Raw genomic sequence first — 18,381 nt, forward strand, 5'->3', positions numbered from 1 at the left:
TTACTTGGAAACAAAGATGCTCTTCACCAGGCTGCTTAATGCCCCCTTGACATCTTTATTCCTCAGAGTGTAGATGAAGGGGTTGTGGGTAGGAGTCACCACTCCATAGAAGAGAGCCATGTACTTGGGCTGGTCACTTGAGATGAAGGATGGAGGCTCAAGGTACATGCTAAAGGCTGGACCATAAAATAAAAGAACTACAATGAGATGAGAGGAACATGTGCCAAAGGCCTTTTTCCTTCCTTCAGAAGATTTCATCTTCAATATAGCACTTCCAATACATGCATAAGAAGCCAGAATCAAACATAGAGGAACAACTAATATAAAAATGCATACCACAGAAAGTGCAAGCTCATTAGCCTGCTTTTCACCACAGGCTGTCTTGATTATAACTGGCATCTCACATACCAAGTGATCCAATTGATTGTGACCACACAGTGGCAACTGGAAGGTAACTGTGACTTCTGAGAAGGAAAAAGCCATTCCACCCAGCCACACGATGGACACTAAGAGGATGCGGGTGCGCTGGTTCATGATGAGGGTGTAGTGCAGAGGTCTGCAGATGGCCACATAGCGGTCAAAACACATCGTGGCCAAGAGCAGGCTTTCAGAACCCCCCATTGTACTGTAGACATACAGCTGAACGACACATGTAGCATAGCTGATGGTCTTTGTAGAGCTTCTCAAGCAGAACAGCATCAGGGGGACGATGCTGGTGGTGTAACACATGTCCAAAAAGGAGAGGTTGGTGAGGAAGAAGTACATGGGGCTGCGGAGCCGGGGGTCTAATATGGACACCAGGATGATGGCGATGTTTCCCAGCAAGGCCATGGGGTATGTGATCAGAAGAAGCACAAACAGAGGACGCTCCAGCCATGGACGGTCAGCAAAGCCTAGTAGAATGAACTCCTCGGGGTGGCTGTCATTCACTAGGGTCATTATCTCAGAGTAGGCTAATGACAAAGGTCAAATAGGCTAAAACACCACCACACACTGGACATGCAAACATGGAGATAAAGTACAGTAAATTGTGTGACAAATTATGTGACGAGTCTAGCACCATAAAGTAGAGAAAGTTTGCAGCCCCCAGTGAGCTAAATATTCTAAATCTCAATTTATTCCTCTGTCCTAGAAGACTTCCAAGAAAGGAGTCCTTGGGCTGGGAATATGGCCTAGTGGCAAGAGTGCTTGCCCTCCTACACGTGAGGCTCTTGGTTCGATTCCCAGCACCATATATATGGAAACCGGCCAGAAGGGGCGCTGTGGCTCAGGTGGCAGAGTGCCTTGAGTGGGAAGAAGCCAGGGATGGTTGGTGCTCAGGCCCTGAGTCCAAGCCCCAGGACTGGCCAAAAATAAAGAAAGGAGTCCTTGAGATAATATGGATTAAACACAAAGGGAATCACACACAAAAGAGATAGGACTGTGTTTTCATTTTCAAACTTTGTCATCCATCAAAAACAAAATCAGCAGAAGTTGTTAAAATGAAGTTTCTGGCTTTCCATTCCAGGCAACTGTTAGCACAACTGTGTCATGGGGGTGTTGAATCATGTGGCTCCTCAAAAATACTGCTGTTCGGCATTGCTGGAACATTAAAAAGAGCTCAAGTTTTGAGGCAGGATTAATAGAAAGAGTAGTAAATCTGAAATCCATAAGAAAGGCGCAGTCACCAACATTTTCTCAGGCAAATTAAGACAACTTTGGTGTTAAGTGATCTATCTTAGCTATTAAGAATTGGACCGGAAATCTAAATACTCTTATTAATGAGACAGGGTCTCACTGTGTTGACTGTCTTGGTATTGAATTCATCAGCCAAGCGAGACTCTGACATGAGCCAGTAGCCAGTACAGGAACTATAGAAATGCAATAATACGCCCAGGGTAATTTTACCACCAGTTTCCTAAATCACCAATTGAGGAAGTTCAACCACACATGATTTTCCTCCATATTTAAGTATTATGTGTTTATTTTTTTGTGACTCTGAGTCTTTGTTCTGTCAATGTTGCCATTTATTTAATTGATTTATCTTGTAGGAATTTTATCTTAAGTGGACTTTGACACCACTATCAGTACCCACTAACAAAAAACAACTAAAACTCAATTTTTGTTCTACAAGCAACAGCTATATAGAGAAAAAGAAGCCAAATTTTCATTTAAATACCAAAGACTTGTTCAAAAACAAAAGCAAGTTACATTTTCCCCTACCCGCGATCTGTGTTTTCAGATGAGTTACCTTGGAAACAATAATGTCCTCCCTTTGTGATTGCGCAGCCTTTGGACAGAGAAAAACTAGGCTACATGGGGTTCACTAGTGTTATTAGGGTTGAAGTAAATTTCATGAAACCCACTATATTCTGTCTCTTGATTAAATGAGAGATTGCTATTTCATCTCAGTATTCATCTCTCAAGATACTGTGCTTACTGAAATTTAAATGCCTTTCAGGTTGGTCTAAATAAGAGAACAATCGACTACTAAGGCAAGGCTAGTTGTTCCTAGAGCTATTAGATATTTCCAAACTTTTAAAAGGCTTCCAGAAATGAAATACCCCCATCTTTCATATATATATGTATATATATACATATATATATATATTTGTAACATGATATACACCCATTCTAGCCTGCCTGCCCTGAGAATGTATGACTCTGACAAACATCTTATTGCTTACCTTATCTTGACAAATACAAATTCATAAAAAAGGACTTATAAAGATAATTCAGCACTGTATTTCATACTTGAGAAGATGGAGTAATTGTAGCAGACAAAAGAGTATTGGAGAATTACTATCAAAGTTCCTAGCTTTTTCTATTGATATGAATGTCAAAAGGACAAAACTATGAATTAGAAAGGCAGCAGAAAAATATGAAGACTGATTTGTGGGTGTGTTATGTACATGCTGTGCCTGAGTCCTCTTCGGCATTGTTTTTTACACTGGCCACTCATTTATTGTCCCAGGTGATTTAACAACAAATATCCCTTGGGACACAGTTCTTTATGGAAAGTGTTCTAATGCTAAATTAGTTCACAAATAAGAGTAGCTTGGTAGCAAGTCTACACTGGCCTTAAATGTGTCAAAAATAACTCGTTCTGTTGATCAGTACACTGGACACTCAAACAGGAGAAATTGTTCATTAAGACTCAGAAAAATTTTCTGCAACTCTTAATGGATCCCTGTTTCTGTATGTTCAAATCCCTTATATAAAATGATTTATATTTGCTCTAAAGCTACCTACATTGCCTTATATGCCTAAAAGCATCCCTAGATTACTTGTAATATTTAATATAATGTAAATCCTGTGCAAGTGGTTGTCATGTTGTATTGTTTAGGATATAATGGCCTTTCCGAAGTCTGTGTATGTTCAATAGAAGTGAAACTAACTGCACTGCACAAAAATCTGTTAATTGTATTTGAGGGAAGGAATAGCCTAATGTTCAATGAATTTGGTAAACAGATGAGCAGCAGATGTGAGCTAAATTGAATAAATCAATTCAGAAACTTGAGTACAACATCCTTTAATGCTTTACTTTATTCTTAGAAGATGTAACATGTTTCATTATTTCTAATAATTATAGTAAAAAGACAAAAATTAGTTGAAAAGAGAATAAAATGACAAAATAAATATTTACAATAAGTGATCCTTAAAATAAAAACTCAAAATATTTAATATGTATGACTACCAAAAGACTGGTAACCTCTCTCTGTCTCTGTCATCTCTCTCTTTCTGTCTGTCTGTCTCCTTTTCTCTCTGTTTTCTCTCTCTCTCTCTCTCTCTCTCTCTCTCTCTCTCTCTCTCTCTCTCTCTCTCTCTCTTTCTCTCTTTCCTATGTGCCCTTATATTCAAACACAAATAAATGCAGGAGGAATGTAACTCTGGCTCTCAACTCTGGGCCTGAGCTTCTTTGGCTCAAGGCTAGAACTCTACCACTTAAACCACAGCACTTCTGGCTTTTTTTTTTTTTTTGAGATAAGAGTCTCACAGACTTTCCTGCCTGAGCTGGCTGTGAACTGCGATCCTCAGATCTCAGCCTCCTGAGTAACCAGGATTACAAGCATGAGCCACTGGCATTTACTTGATTTATATATTTTGATGAAGATACTGGGACCACACATTGGGGAAAGGATGGTCTTTAATAAATGGCATTGGGAAAACTGGATAGACACATCAAAAGTATGAAATCAGACCCCATCTCAGGCTTCGTGAGAAAGAATCAATTCAACATGGATTCCCAAGCCCAATCCTAAGACTGTAAATGATAAATCTTCTGTAAATGATAAATCTTCTAAGATTTCTAGAAGAAATCATAAAGGAAAAGTTCTAGGCTGTGTGTCTGAATAGGAATTTTGGATATAAGCCCAAAAGCACAATGGCAAATGGCACCTATTAGCAAGGAAATAATTAACAAAAATAACATTATTTTAATATGTGATAATAGAGTTATTGATACATGAGGCAAGCTGTGAAAATTATTTTTGCCAACCCCACCAAAATGATCTATAAGATATACCCTTTCTCTAAGGATTAGTTAGTAAACTCAGATCCAGAATCATTAATTTGTACTGTTTCCTTCAAAAGATTTCAAGAGATTTTAAAATGTTATTTAGGCATTCATGTATGTATATGAGACTATTGTGTGGTATTTCCTACAGAAAGTGTGTTGTGAACACAAAATTCAATCATGATTGCGCTTAGAGTCAGAAAAGAAGAAGGAAAGAGCATCACGGAACATAAGTGGCTATAGATCATTGGTAAGTTTACAGGCTTTGAAAAGAGAGGCAGACTCAAGAGATTTCATGATATTACTTTAAATGCATTGAAAATGAAATAAACTGGGTACATTGGCTCACACCTATAACCAACCTAGCTCCTGAAGGAGCAGAAATTGTTTGGGAGGATCACAGTTCAAAGCCAGGCCAAGCAAAGAGTCAGCTAAACCCCTGTATCTCAATCAATAAGCCAAGTATGGTGTCAACAAACCTGTGGTCCCAGCTATACAAGAAGCTTAAATAGAAAGATCACAGACTAGGTTAGACCAGGTATAACTAGACAACTGATTTTTAAAATAGTTAAAATAAAAAGGGGTAGAAATGTGGCTCAAGTAGAGTACCTGCCTAGCACATCTGAGGCCCTGAATTCAAACACCAGTGCCTTGAAAAGAGGAAGCAAAGATAAAGAACCTGAATGCCAATTTCCTACACTTGTAATCATACAGAGCCAAGATGCTAAGATGTAAAGATCATATTTCAAAGTCAGCCAAAGCAGGAAAGTCTGTGAGACTCTTATCTCCAATTAATCACCAAAAAGCCAGAAAGGAAGCTGTGGCTCAAGTGGTAGAGGGCCAACCTTGAGGGAAAAATTACTCAGGCTATGCATTCAAGACCTCGGAAAAGATCGAGAATAATGGAGTAACATTTATTCCAACATTTCATGCATATATATGAAAATAGAATAATTAAGCAAGTTAAAAATTGCTTTCAAAAGAGAGGGAAGAGAGACAAAATGAGTAATAGAAGGGATGGTTTTGTTCAAAGTACATTATTTGTATATACAAAAATATCCCAGTAAAACCTCTTTGTACAGTTAATATATGCTAATAAAAAGGAAGATTGAATAATAATGGTATGAATCATAAGGTTGGAATTATAATTATTTCACGTAATTTAAAATTTTGAATATTTTCTATCTAGTAGACAGCTTAAAAAGTTCTGCTTTTTTTTTTTTTCACCAGTCCTGGGGCTTGGTAAACTCAGGGCCTGGGCACTGTCCCTGAGCTTCTTTTGCTCAAGGCTAGCACTCTACCACTTGACCCACAGGGCCACTTCTGGCTTTTTCTGTTTATGTGGTACTGAGGAATTGAACCCAGGGCTTCAAGCATGCTAGGCAAGTACTCCACCACTAAGCCACATTCTCAGCCCTCCAATTCAATTAATTTTTATTAAATTAGTGGTGATTTATTTTACATTTTCAAATTTCAATATTAATTTAATGTAATTATAAGTAAATCCATGTCTGCAATTAATTTTATTTGAATAACCTTGTAATATTTTTGTAAAGGCACATTTAGTTGTACAAGGGCATTTCATTGTGATAAGTTAAATGAATGTTTACAATATAAGGAAAAGAAAAGCTTTGGTAGGTGGAGATGGGAGGAAAAAACAAGATAGAGAGACAGAAGGGGTGACATTATCCAAAAAAAAATGTACTCTTGCCTCATACCTGTAATCCCAGCTAGCTACTCAGGAGGCTGAGATTGGAGGATTGTGGTTTGAAGCCAACCCAGGCAGGAATCTTATCTCCAGCAAACTACTCAGAAAATGCCGCAAGTGGAGTGGTGGCTCAGGTAGTAGAGTACTAGCCTTGACCATAAAGAAGCTCAAGGCTCAAGGATAGTACCCAGGACCTGGCTCAAGCCCCAGGACTGACAAAAAATGAAAGGCATAGAGAGAGAGAGAGTTGGCAGGGCTTCAGATTGGAGTTAGCAGCTCTCTACCTGTCAAACACTTCAGATCTCTCCAAGTGAAGGTTGCCCTCCCTTTGCAGTGTCCTTGCTATGGCATTTAACTACAAACATATCTTGTAAAATATGTGAAACACCTATCTATAGGAAATTTAAATATTGTACTAAAACATATTAGGGAAGGCTTGAATAAATGAAACTGCATCTTACCTCTCAGGATAGTAATCTTTACATGACCTGTGAATCACACACACACCCCCAAAAAAACAATATCTATGCATTCAATAAGATGTCAGCCAAGTACTGATAGTGCTTTTGTTGAAGTCACCAACATGAATGCCTTTCTGCCTATTGAGATTCATAATAAGTAGAAATAATTGTCATGGGCTGCACTGTAGAAAAAGAGAGAGCATTGAAGCAGAGCACACAGCAGACACACGCACACACAAACACAGAACTTTGGTACAAGAAAGAACATGGCATTACTGGAGAAAGAAAAATATTTGCAGAATGTGTGTTGTGAGTTTGGATCCCAGCTCTACCATGTACATAACTTAACACCATATAGATCAAGTTGTTGGGCTGAGGGGGGGGGGGAGCAATCCTGGGGCTTGAACTTGGGGCATAGGCACTATCCCTGAGCTTTTTTGCTTAAGGCTAGTACTATACCACGTGAGCCACAGCACTGGTTCTGGCTTTTTGTGTGGTACTGAGGAATTTAACCCAGGGCTTCTTGCATGCTAAGCAAGCACTCTACCACTAAACCACAATCCCAGCCCAACTCTATAATTTTTTTTTTTTTGGCCAGTCCTGGGCCTTGGACTCAGGGCCTGAGCACTGTCCCTGGCTTCTTCCCGCTCAAGGCTAGCACTCTGCCACTTGAGCCACAGTGCCACTTCTGGCCGTTTTCTGTATATGTGGTGCTGGGGAATCAAACCTAGGGCCTCGTGTATCCGAGGCAGGCACTCTTGCCACTAGGCTATATCCCCAGCCCTATAATTTTTAAAATATATGTAAATCAAACCTCTCTGAGTTGGAACACAGAAGTATTTCTTAAAGAAACAAATGAAGAGAGGCTGGGAATAAGGCTTAGTGGTAGAGTGTTTGTCTTCGCATGCACAAAGCCCCGGGTTCAATTCCTTAGCACCACATAAACAGAAGAAGCCAGAAATGGAGCTGTGGCTCAAGTGGTAGAGTGCTAGTCTTCAGCAAAAAGAAGCCAGGGACAGTGCTCAGGCCCTGAGTCCAAGCCCCAGGACTGGCAAAGAAAAGAAAAGTAAAAAAGAAACCACTGAAGAAAATAATAAATTTTTCAATAATAAAATTAAAGATTTCTGATCAGCAAGAGGGAGATATTTTTAGTAAAAAAACAAACCAGAGGTCTGGGAATGTGGCTTAGAATACCTATAAGGCCAGGCACTGGTGGCTCAGACCGGTAATCCTAGCTACTCAGGAGGCTGAGATCTGAGGATCAGGGTTAAAAGCCAGCCCAGGCAGGGAAGTCCATGAGACTCTTATCTCCAATTAACCACCACAAAAGGGGAAGTTGTGCTGTGGTTCATGTGGTAGAACTCTAGCCTTGAGCTGAAGAGCTCAGGGACAACACCGAAGCCCAGAGTACAAGACCCACAACTGACACAAATATATATATATATATATATATATATATATATATATATACATATATATGTATCTGTAAGGAAGAAAAGTACAGGATATCAGGAAAATAAAAGACAAGATCACAATTAAATAATATCTGAACCAGGGGGGAAAGGGGGAGGGGGAGGGGGGTATGAGGGACAAGGTAACAGTACAAGAAATGTATCCAATGCCTAACGTATGAAACTGTAACCTCTCTGTACATCAGTTTTATAATAAAAACTTTAAGAAAAATAATAATATCTGAACCAATTTACTTGACAATTATTTAAAGACTATAATACAATAAATGTTCAAATGTAAGGAGAAATGTAGGTCTCCATGGGATCATTTATATGTATCTAGCATAAGACAAATTGATTTTTAAAAATAATTTGGAGGGAAGACGGTGGAGGAGCAGCAGAGCCCTAGCTGAGCTCCCTCCGACATCACAGTTTTCTCACCCCACAGAAACTTTTACTTCTAGAAAGACAGCCAGAATAAGTTCTAAGAGTACAAGGATTCTGGCCAGGAAGGAAAAATCGACTTTGCTCATCTGAAAACACAGATTTGAGCTCTGGGCGTTGTCCCGCCTCTGCACCAGTGCCGGCGCCGGCACAGCGCCCGGCACAGCGACCTGCACTCCGCATGGCTAAAGCAGACAGCGAAGACCAGGGAGAAATCCTCCAGATGGCGGCTGAGCACGGACGGGCTGAAATCGCAGAGAAAGCATGAGTACCCCACGAAAGATATTCTCACTCGCACCCACAGAGCAGCTTCTGGAAGGTAGCCCTTCCCCCACCACCAGAGCAATGCGCCATCTTTGCCACTGGCACAGGGTCAGACCAGATTGGAACTAAAGCAGACCTAGGGAAAGCGAGGACAAAGAAGCCATCTTTTTTTTTTTTTTTTTTTGGCCAGTCCTGGGGCTTGGACTCAGGGCCTGAGCACTGTCCCTGGCTTCTTCTTGCTCAAGGCTAGCACTCTGCCACTTGAGCCACAGCACCACTTCTGGCCATTTTCTGTATATGTGGTGCTGGGGAATCGAACCTAGGGCCTCATGTATACGAGGCAAGCACTCTTGCCACTAGGCCAAATCCCCAGCCCCAAAGAAGCCATCTTTGAAAAGGGCAAGAGAGACCAACCAGTGAGAGCCAGCTCCGCCCAGGAGAACGCCCTCTGCCCAGGCGGGAGGCTCGTCCTGGGCCGCAGCTTAGCCAAGGTGCCACACCCTGCCCGCCGGAATTTCTAAATTTAAAGCGAAAGCAATGAGCAGCTACCAGCAGCATGGAAACACCAGACAGGGGAACAAACAGTTTCTGAGACAGTTAAACAGTCCCGTCACAGACTCTCATTAATAGCTGAAGATCAAATAAAAGTCTTCCACAGTAAGGAAAAACTGAAACAATATATCTCCACCAAACCAGCTTTACAGAAAATCTTCAAAGATGTACTATACAGGGAAAATAATCAAGATCCCAAAACAGACAGAGAAATGAACCCTAAATAGTAAACATCAGATCAAGAAATGGGAAGACACACCTTTTAACAAGATAGTGATAATGAAAGGAACAAACGATCATCTCTCAATCCTAACTCTAAACATTAATGGACTTAATTCTCCAATCAAATGACATAGGCTCATAAGTTGGATCAAAAATCAAGATCCATCTTTCTGCTGCCCGCCAAGAGACACATCTATCCAGCAAAAGTAAACATCTTCTAAAAGGGAAAGGCTGGAATCAAATCTATCAAGCAAATGGCCCCCATAAGCAGCCTGGAGTTGCAATCCTAGTATCAGACAAAATTGATTTCAAATTTAAAAAGGTAAGAAGAGACAAAGAAGGTTACTACATACTAGTAAAGGGATCTCTCCTACAGGAAGATATAACCATACTAAATATCTACACACCAAATACAGGAGCACCCAACTTCATCAAAGAAACACTACTGACTCTAAAAACACTCATAGACCCAAACACATTGATAGTTGGGGACTTTAACACTCCACTATCACCTCTGGACAGATCAACACGCCAAAAACTGAACAAAGAAACCACAGAACTGAATAATTGCATAGACCTACTAGACTTAACCGACATCTACAGAATATTCCACCCAGCAACAACAGAATACACATCCTTCTCCGCAGCACATGGAACATTCTCCAAAATAGATCACATCTTAGGGCACAAAGAAAATCTGTACAAATTCAGAAGTATCAAAACCATTCCCTGCATTCTCTCAGACCACAATGGAATAAAATTAGAGCTCAACTCAAACAGCCACCACAGAAAATCCTACAATTCATGGAGACTAAACAACACACTGCTGAACCATCAGTGGGTCATTGAAGAAATTAAAACAGAAATTCAAATGTTTATGGAATTCAACCAAGATGAGGACACAAAGTACCAGCTCCTTTGGGACACAGCAAAGGCAGTACTCAGAGGAAAATTTATATCTGAGTGCATAAACCAACAAACTAGAGAAACAGCAACTCAATAATTTAAGGAAGCACCTTAATTTCCTGGAAAGAGAACAACAAGCCAAACCCCAAGTCAATAGACAGAAGCAAACAATTAAAATCAACTCAGAATTAAATCAATTAGAGACAAAAAAAAAACATCGAAAGAATCAACAAAACAAAGAGTTGGTTCTTTGAAAATATCAACAAGATAGACAGACCCCTGGCAAACCTGACCAAAAAACGAAGGCAGCACACTCAAATGAACAAGAGATGAAACAGGTAACATCACCACAGAAATAACCGAAATTCAGAAAATAATAAGGGACTATTTTGCAAACCTTTATGTCAACAAATTTGAGAATTTGGAAAAAATGGATGATTTCCCAGAAAAAATTCATATCCCCAAACTCAACTAAGAAGACTTAAACCTTCTAAACAGACCCATATCCAGTATTGAAATAGAAACGGCAATAAATGATCTCCCATCCAAGAAAAGCCCAGGGCTGGGAATATGGCCTAGTGGCAAGAGAGCTTGCCTCCTATACATGAGGCCCTGGGTTCGATTCCCCAGCACCACATATACAGAAAACAGCCACAAGTGGGGCTGTGGCTCAAGTGGCAGAGTGCTAGCCTTGAGCAAAAAGAAGCCAGGGACAGTGCTCAGGCCCTGAGTCCAAGCCCCAGGACTGGCAAAAAAACAAAAAACAACAACAAGAAAAGCCCAGGTCCAGACGGATTCACTGCAGAATTCTACAAAGCCTTCAAAACAGAACTCACACCAATATTTCTCAAACTCTTCAATGAAATTGAAAGAGAATGTTCACTACCAGACACATTCTATAAGGCCAGTATAACCCTCATCCCAAAACCAGGCAGGGACTCATCACGGAAAGAGGACTATAGACCGATTTCCCTGATGAACACAGACGCCAAAATTCTCAACAAAATTCTGGCCAATCGACTTCAACAGGTCATCAAAAAAATCATACAACACGATCAAACTGGATTCATCCCAGGGATGCAAAGTTGATTTAATATACACAAGTCAATTAATGTAATCCATCACATCAACCAGAGCAAGGTAAAGAACCACATGGTTTTATCTTCGGATGTAGAAAAAGCGTTCGATAAAATCCAGCACCCATTTATGCTAAAACCCTTGGAAAAAATGGGATTCCAGGGAACATTCCTGAATATAATCAAGGCAGTTTATGACAAACCAACAGCAAGCATAAGTCTAAATGGTGAAAAACTACAGCCATTCCCTTTAAAATCAGCAACAAAGCAGGGATGTCCACTCTCTCCCCTGCTCTTCAACATAATACTAGAATTCCTAACCAGAGCAATTAGGCAAGAAGAAAATATAAAGGGGATCCAAATAGGAAAAGATGAAGTTAAACTTTCTCTCTTCGCAGATGACATGATCCTATACCTAAAGAATCCCATAGATTCTATCCCCAAGCTAATAGAGCTGATCCAAAACTTTCGCAAAGTTGCAGGATATAAAATAAACCCTCAAAAATCAACGGCCTTTCTCTATGCTAACGACCCGAAGACTGAGGCTGAAATCAGGAAAGCAACTCCTTTTGCAATAGCCAAAAAAAAAAAAAACATAAAATACCTAGGAATAACCTTAACCAAAGAAGTGAAAGACCTCTTTGATGAGAACTTTAAAAGCTTGAAAAGTGAAATTAAGTCAGAACTAAGGAAATGGAAAAACCTCCCATGCTTCTGGATTGGGAGGATTAATATAATCAAAATGGCAATATTGCCAAAGGCTATCTACAAATTCAATGCAATACCCATTAATATCCCAACACCATTTTTTAATGAAATAGAGGAAGCAATCCAGAAATTCATATGGAAAAATAAAAGACCTAGAATAGCAAAAACCATCCTAAGCAGAAAGAGCAGTGCTGGAGGAATTACAATACCCAACTTCAAGCTGTATTATTAAGCTGTAGTAATAAAAACAGCTTGGTATTGGCACTGGAACAGGCCTGAAGACCAATGGAACAGAATTGAAGACCCAGAAATGAACCCACAGAACAATGCCTGCTTAATCTTTGATAAAGGAGCTAAAACAATAGTTTGGAAGAAAGATAGCCTCTTTAACAAATGGTGCCAGCAAAACTGGTTCAACACATGCAACAAACTAAAACTAGATCCTTATATATCACCTTGCACCAAAATCAATTCCAAATGGATTGAAGACCTCAAAATCAAAACAGACACCCTGAAAACAATAAAGGAAGGAGTAGGAGAAACACTTGGGCTCCTTGGCGCAGGACAGAACTTCCTTAACAAAGACCCAGAAAGGCTACAAATCAAAGAAAGTTTGGACAAATGGGACTGCATCAAACTGCAGAGCTTCTGCATGGCAAAGGACATAGCTCGCTAGATAAACAGAAAACCCACAGACTGGGAGATCTTTACCGGCCATTCAACGGACAAAGGCCTCATATCTAAAATATATGCAGAACTAAAAAAATTACCTCCTTCCAAAACAAAACCGCAAAGAACCAATAGCCCCCTCATCAAGTGGGCTAAAGACTTACAAAGAGACTTCTCTGATGAGGAAATGAGAATGGGCAAGAGACATATGAAAAAGTGCTCTACATCACTGGCCATAAAAGAAATGCAAATCGAAACAACATTGAGATTCCATCTCACCCCAGTAAGAATGTCATATATCAAGAAAACTAACAATAACAATTGTTGGAGGGGATGTGGCCAAAAGGGAACCCTACTTCATTGTTGGTGGGAATGTAAACTGGTTCAGCCACTCTGGCAAGCTGTATGGAGATTCCTCAGAAGGCTAAACATAGAACTCCCCTATGACCCAGCAGCCCCACTTTTGGGTATCTATCCAAAAGACCACAAAAATAATCACACTAAAGCCACCAGCACAACATTGTTCATCGCAGCACAATTTGTCATAGCTAGAATCTGGAACCAACCCAGATGCCCCTCAGTAGATGAATGGATCAGGAAAATGTGGTACATATACACAATGGAATTTTATGCCTCTATCAGAAAGAATGACATTGCCCCATTTGTAAGGAAATGGAAGGATTGGAAAAAATTATACTAAGTGAAGTGAGCCAGACCCAAAGAAACATGGACTCTATGGTCTCTCTTATTGGGAATAATTAGTACAGGTTTAGGCAAGTCACAGCAGAGGATCACAAGAGCCCAGTAGCTATACCCTTATGAACACATAAGATGATGCTAAGTGAAATGAACTCCATGTTATGGAAACGATTGTTATATCACAGTCGTAACTACTTTCAACGTCCCATGTGTATCTGTAGCTTCTTTTATTGATGATGTTCTTGTATCACCTTCCTGTGGTTGTACCTACACTATCTCTGTAATCTTATCTGAGTATATTGGAAACTGTGTATACTGGTATTAGAACTAGGAAATTGAAAAGGAATACCAAAACTGAGAGACACAGGGTAAAAAAAGACAAACAACTACAAAAGCAATACTTGCAAAACTGTTTGGTGTAAGTGAACTGAACACCTCATGGGGGGAAAGGGAAAGGCGGAGGAGGGAGGGGGGTATGAGGGACGAGGTAACAAACAGTACAAGAAATGTATCCAATGCCTAACATGTGAAACTGTAACCTCTCTGTACATCAGTCTGATAATAAAAATTTGAAAAAAATAATTTGGAGGTAATTAATTTATGAAGTTTACTATTAACATATTTCATTAGGCTGAAGTTCCTATCATAAGTACAAAGATATTCTTGCCTACCTATCACAATAGACATACACATACTGTCTGCAATAGAGCCGTTTGCATGAGCTAAAAACTATAAGTAGCATACAAATCCATCAAGTCGGTAGATAATTGAAACGTGTTCACACAATGGTATACTGAATTTCTCCCAAGCAATACTTAAAATATGATACCCTTTGTGTAAGCTCAAGAACAAGTAAACTTTAAAATACAAATTATTCAAATATTTCACATGAAGATGAGTATGATAGATATTTTACTTTTTAAAGCAAGAGTAATAATGAGGGGGCTGGGGATATGGCCTAGTGGCAAGAGTGCTTGCCTCGTATACATGAGGCCCTGGGTTCAATTCCCCAGCACTACATATACAGAAAACGTCCAGAAGTGGCGCTGTGGCTCAAGTGGCAGAGTGCTAGCCTTGAGCAAAAAGAAGCCAGGGACAGTGCTCAGACCCTGAGTCCAAGGCCCAGGACTGGCCAAAAAAAAAAAAAAAAGAGTAATAATGAGCACAAAACTAATGATCATGATTGCTCTGAGAAGCAAGCAGGAGGAAGGAAGAATGTAGGTAGCACTTTACTAGTACAGTAAGTTTCCAGTCCTTGAATTCAGGGATAGATTCAAGAGTGTTCATCTCTTTTGTGTGTGTATGTGGGTGGAAGGGTGTCAGTCAATCAGTCAGTGCTGGGGTTTGAACTCAGGGCCTGGGCACTGTCCATAAGGTTTTATATTTCTGCTCAAGGCTAGTGATCTGTTTGAGCCACAGACACACTTCTGGTTTTCTAGTGGTTCATTGGAGATAAGAGTCTCACATACTTTACTGGCTGGCTGGCTTTGAACCTCAGCCTATGCGTATCAGCCTCCTGAGTGGCTAGGATTACAGGCATGAGCCACCAGCACCCAGCCTGTTCATCTCTTTCGTGCCCTGAAAAAGGAACAAGGGTGACATTATTGATGAACAAAGCATTATCTTTCCATAAACTTAACACAAATCAGATATTTTCGTCCCTATTAATACTATCAGATATCATTCTCTCCAATTTATTAATATCCCAACATTTCCACAAAATAAATGTCAATTAAATGAACTTCTATATATATATGGTTGACGTTTTTACTTTAGTTTTTTATTTAAATCTAATATAATACCCCATTAAAATTATCTCTAAAATTAATTTATTTCAAAAAGTAAAGAAAGAAAAGGTAATGATAAAATCAATGTCATGGGGGATTTTTAAAATAAAATTCCTGTTTGGATAAGGCTGTGACTATAAACATTGATTTCCTTAATCACCTAATGGGGACTGAAATCCCCCAAGGTCTACACCACACCGACGGAGTAGCCTTGAGAATTGTGCATAAATACTCCTGTCCACACATTAATGATTCTCAGACTCTAACTCAACCACAATGCCCTGCTTGTATAAGTCAGCAACATTGTACTTGAGATATGGATAATAAGAAAATCCATTAGAAGATTTCACATATCAACCTAGAAATGTATTTAGCCAAAACTAATTCATCAGCTTTTCTACCAGTCCTGCATTTAGTTTATCTCCAACATCCAATTTTAATAGAAACTTTTCCTAAAGCTTAATCCAATTGAATAAGATCTTGACATCAGTGTAAAAAAAATGGTGATGGCTAATCTAATTTTTTCAGAGCTTTAGTAACTTGCCCCACAACTTCCTTTCTGAGCTGTCAATGAAGAATCCTCCATCCTAATGGGAAACCGATGCATTTGAACTACATACAAGCCAAGAACACTACAAATACTCCTCTCATAGAAAAATCATGGAGCCTAACCTTTCAGATCTCTGGTAAGTATTCTCTGCTATGTCCAACAGCAAAGGTCATTGGATACAAACACATCCTAGACAGCACAGGTCTTTGTATTGTGAAAGTCAAGATGTAAAAAGTATATGAGCTAGGAATAGCAATGATAGTAAAGCTATCTCAACAGAGGGGATTCAAATTCAGCAACAGCAATTAAGATCATTTGAATTTTCTAAGTATTTCCCAAGTATCAAACATCATGGCATTTAATGTCATTTAATCCTCCACACAACTAGCCTATTGTTCCATCAACAAAGAAACTGAGACTTATAAACATTGATTAGCTCACTTGGGTTCACACCAGCAGAAAGTGGCAGAGATCTTGGGGTAAAAACTACACAAGTAGACTGAATCCAGTTTCTATGGCTTTAGCCCTGTTGATATTCTCTTTTTCTGTTTGGACATGATAACCCTTCCTTAATCATCAACAAGTCATCCGTTAAATATGTTTTTAATATTCAGACATTTTGTATGTTCTCAGTTTTCTCTTCACATAATTTATGGACACCAAATGTCCAAATATTTAAATATATTTGGCTCATTTTTCTTTGAATGCAAGATCATGTTCTATTATTGGCAACTGAAGTATTTCCCTACTATGAAAAAATGAAAACTAAGTTTCAGTTAAAATGTAGCCTTAGGGGTTTGGTTTTGTTTATTTTTTTTTGTAATGTCATCTATGTCTACAGCCCCACAGTTCAAAATCTCATTCTGAATATCACATTTACTTTTCAGTTGAAGTTAAAGGAACGTCCAACATGTGAGACTTAAGGGTTAAACCAATGTGGAGAATAGAAAGAAGTAACAAAATGAAAAATCTTATATTTAAGTTTACACCATTCAATTCCTACCTCAGTAGCAATTCTAACAAGATCACCTAGAGCCTTCAGTGATCCAAAGTTTTCCATCTGCTAAAAATAACCTACAAAGCGCATGTGCACTCCTGGGGTTCACAGCTATCTCAGTAGAGATGCACACCCAGAATTCTCACCTTTCAGCTCAGGAATTTGAGGTTCTACATGAGCCAGGTGCATCCAGTGACAAGACGCCAAGATGGTCCCGCAGTTGTAAACTGGATAGCATTAGGAACAGGTCATGTGCTTGATCAGGAAAGACAGTATAGTTGATAGTAGATTCCATTAAAAGAGATTCAATGGGGGCTGGGGATATAGCCTAGTGGCAAGAGTGCCTGCCTCGGATACACGAGGCCCTAGGTTCGATTCCCCAGCACCACATATACAGAAAAACGGCCAGAAGCGGCGCTGTGGCTCAAGTGGCAGAGTGCTAGCCTTGAGCGGGAAGAAGCCAGGGACAGTGCTCAGGCCCTGAGTCCAAGGCCCAGGACTGGCCAAAAAAAAAAAGATTCAATGGATATATTCCACCTTTAATTAGCCAAAGTTCACAATATTGGTGGATGCACATGTTGGCAGTTAATAAAATGCAAAGAAGTGATTTCTGGTACCCATCAGGACACTTCAAGAACAGAGAAGAGTTATAATTGGGCTTCTGCACAAAGCAAGCTCCTGGGATGGCTGGCAATGTGCTATTTCTGGACTCAGGTAATAGTTATAAAATAATTCACCCATACTCATAAAAATCTTTCTTATTATTGACTCAGTATGCTGATAGGCAGATAGATAGATAGATAGATAGATAGATAGATAGATAGATAGATAGACTGACAGACCTATACATATATAGACCTATATATAGATATAATGCAACAGATATATTTGTATATATCTATTGAACTACATCTATTTATTGTGAAGTCATGTTGAATAGGATTAACTATGCCTATACAAATTATTTTTGGAATCGATAGAGTCAATGCCTCCATGTTTTGAATGGAACATAGAGACATTGATTAAGGAAAGAGGTGTCTTCTTGTATAACTGTCTTCTATTACACTGACATTATGAACATAAATGTTATATGAAGCCAGGTGCTGGTTGCTCCCATCTATAATTCTAGCTACTCAGGAGACTGAGATCAGAGGAGCATGGTTCAAAACCAGCCTGGGCAGGAAAGTCTTTGAGACTCTTTTCTCCACTTAACTTTAAAAAAAAAAAAAAAAGCTACAAGTGGATCTTGTGCTCAAAGTGGTAGAGAGCTATACTTAAACAAAAAAGATCAGGAACAATGTCCAAGCTCTGAATTCAAGCCCCAAGACTGGAACAAAATAGATCAGATAGATAGATAGGTAGATAGATAGATAGATAGATAGATAGATAGAT

At 39.4% G+C, this 18,381-nt stretch overlaps 1 protein-coding gene across 1 annotated transcript; it reads right to left on the reverse strand.

Moving 5' to 3' along the window:
* LOC125352236 (olfactory receptor 2B11-like) lies at positions 1-939 on the reverse strand. The gene has a single exon (XM_048347360.1). The coding sequence runs from the start codon at positions 937-939 to the stop codon at positions 1-3; it is 939 nt and encodes a 312-aa protein (XP_048203317.1).
* Positions 940-18,381: the final 17,442 nt, after the last annotated feature.

Source organism: Perognathus longimembris, chromosome 6 (assembly GCF_023159225.1).
Source record: "Perognathus longimembris pacificus isolate PPM17 chromosome 6, ASM2315922v1, whole genome shotgun sequence".
NCBI lineage: Eukaryota > Metazoa > Chordata > Mammalia > Rodentia > Heteromyidae > Perognathus > Perognathus longimembris.

Bases quoted from the DNA above. Each gene is read 5' to 3' on its own strand.
- LOC125352236 (XM_048347360.1), bottom strand. From the start codon at position 939: ATGACCCTAGTGAATGACAGCCACCCCGAGGAGTTCATTCTACTAGGC.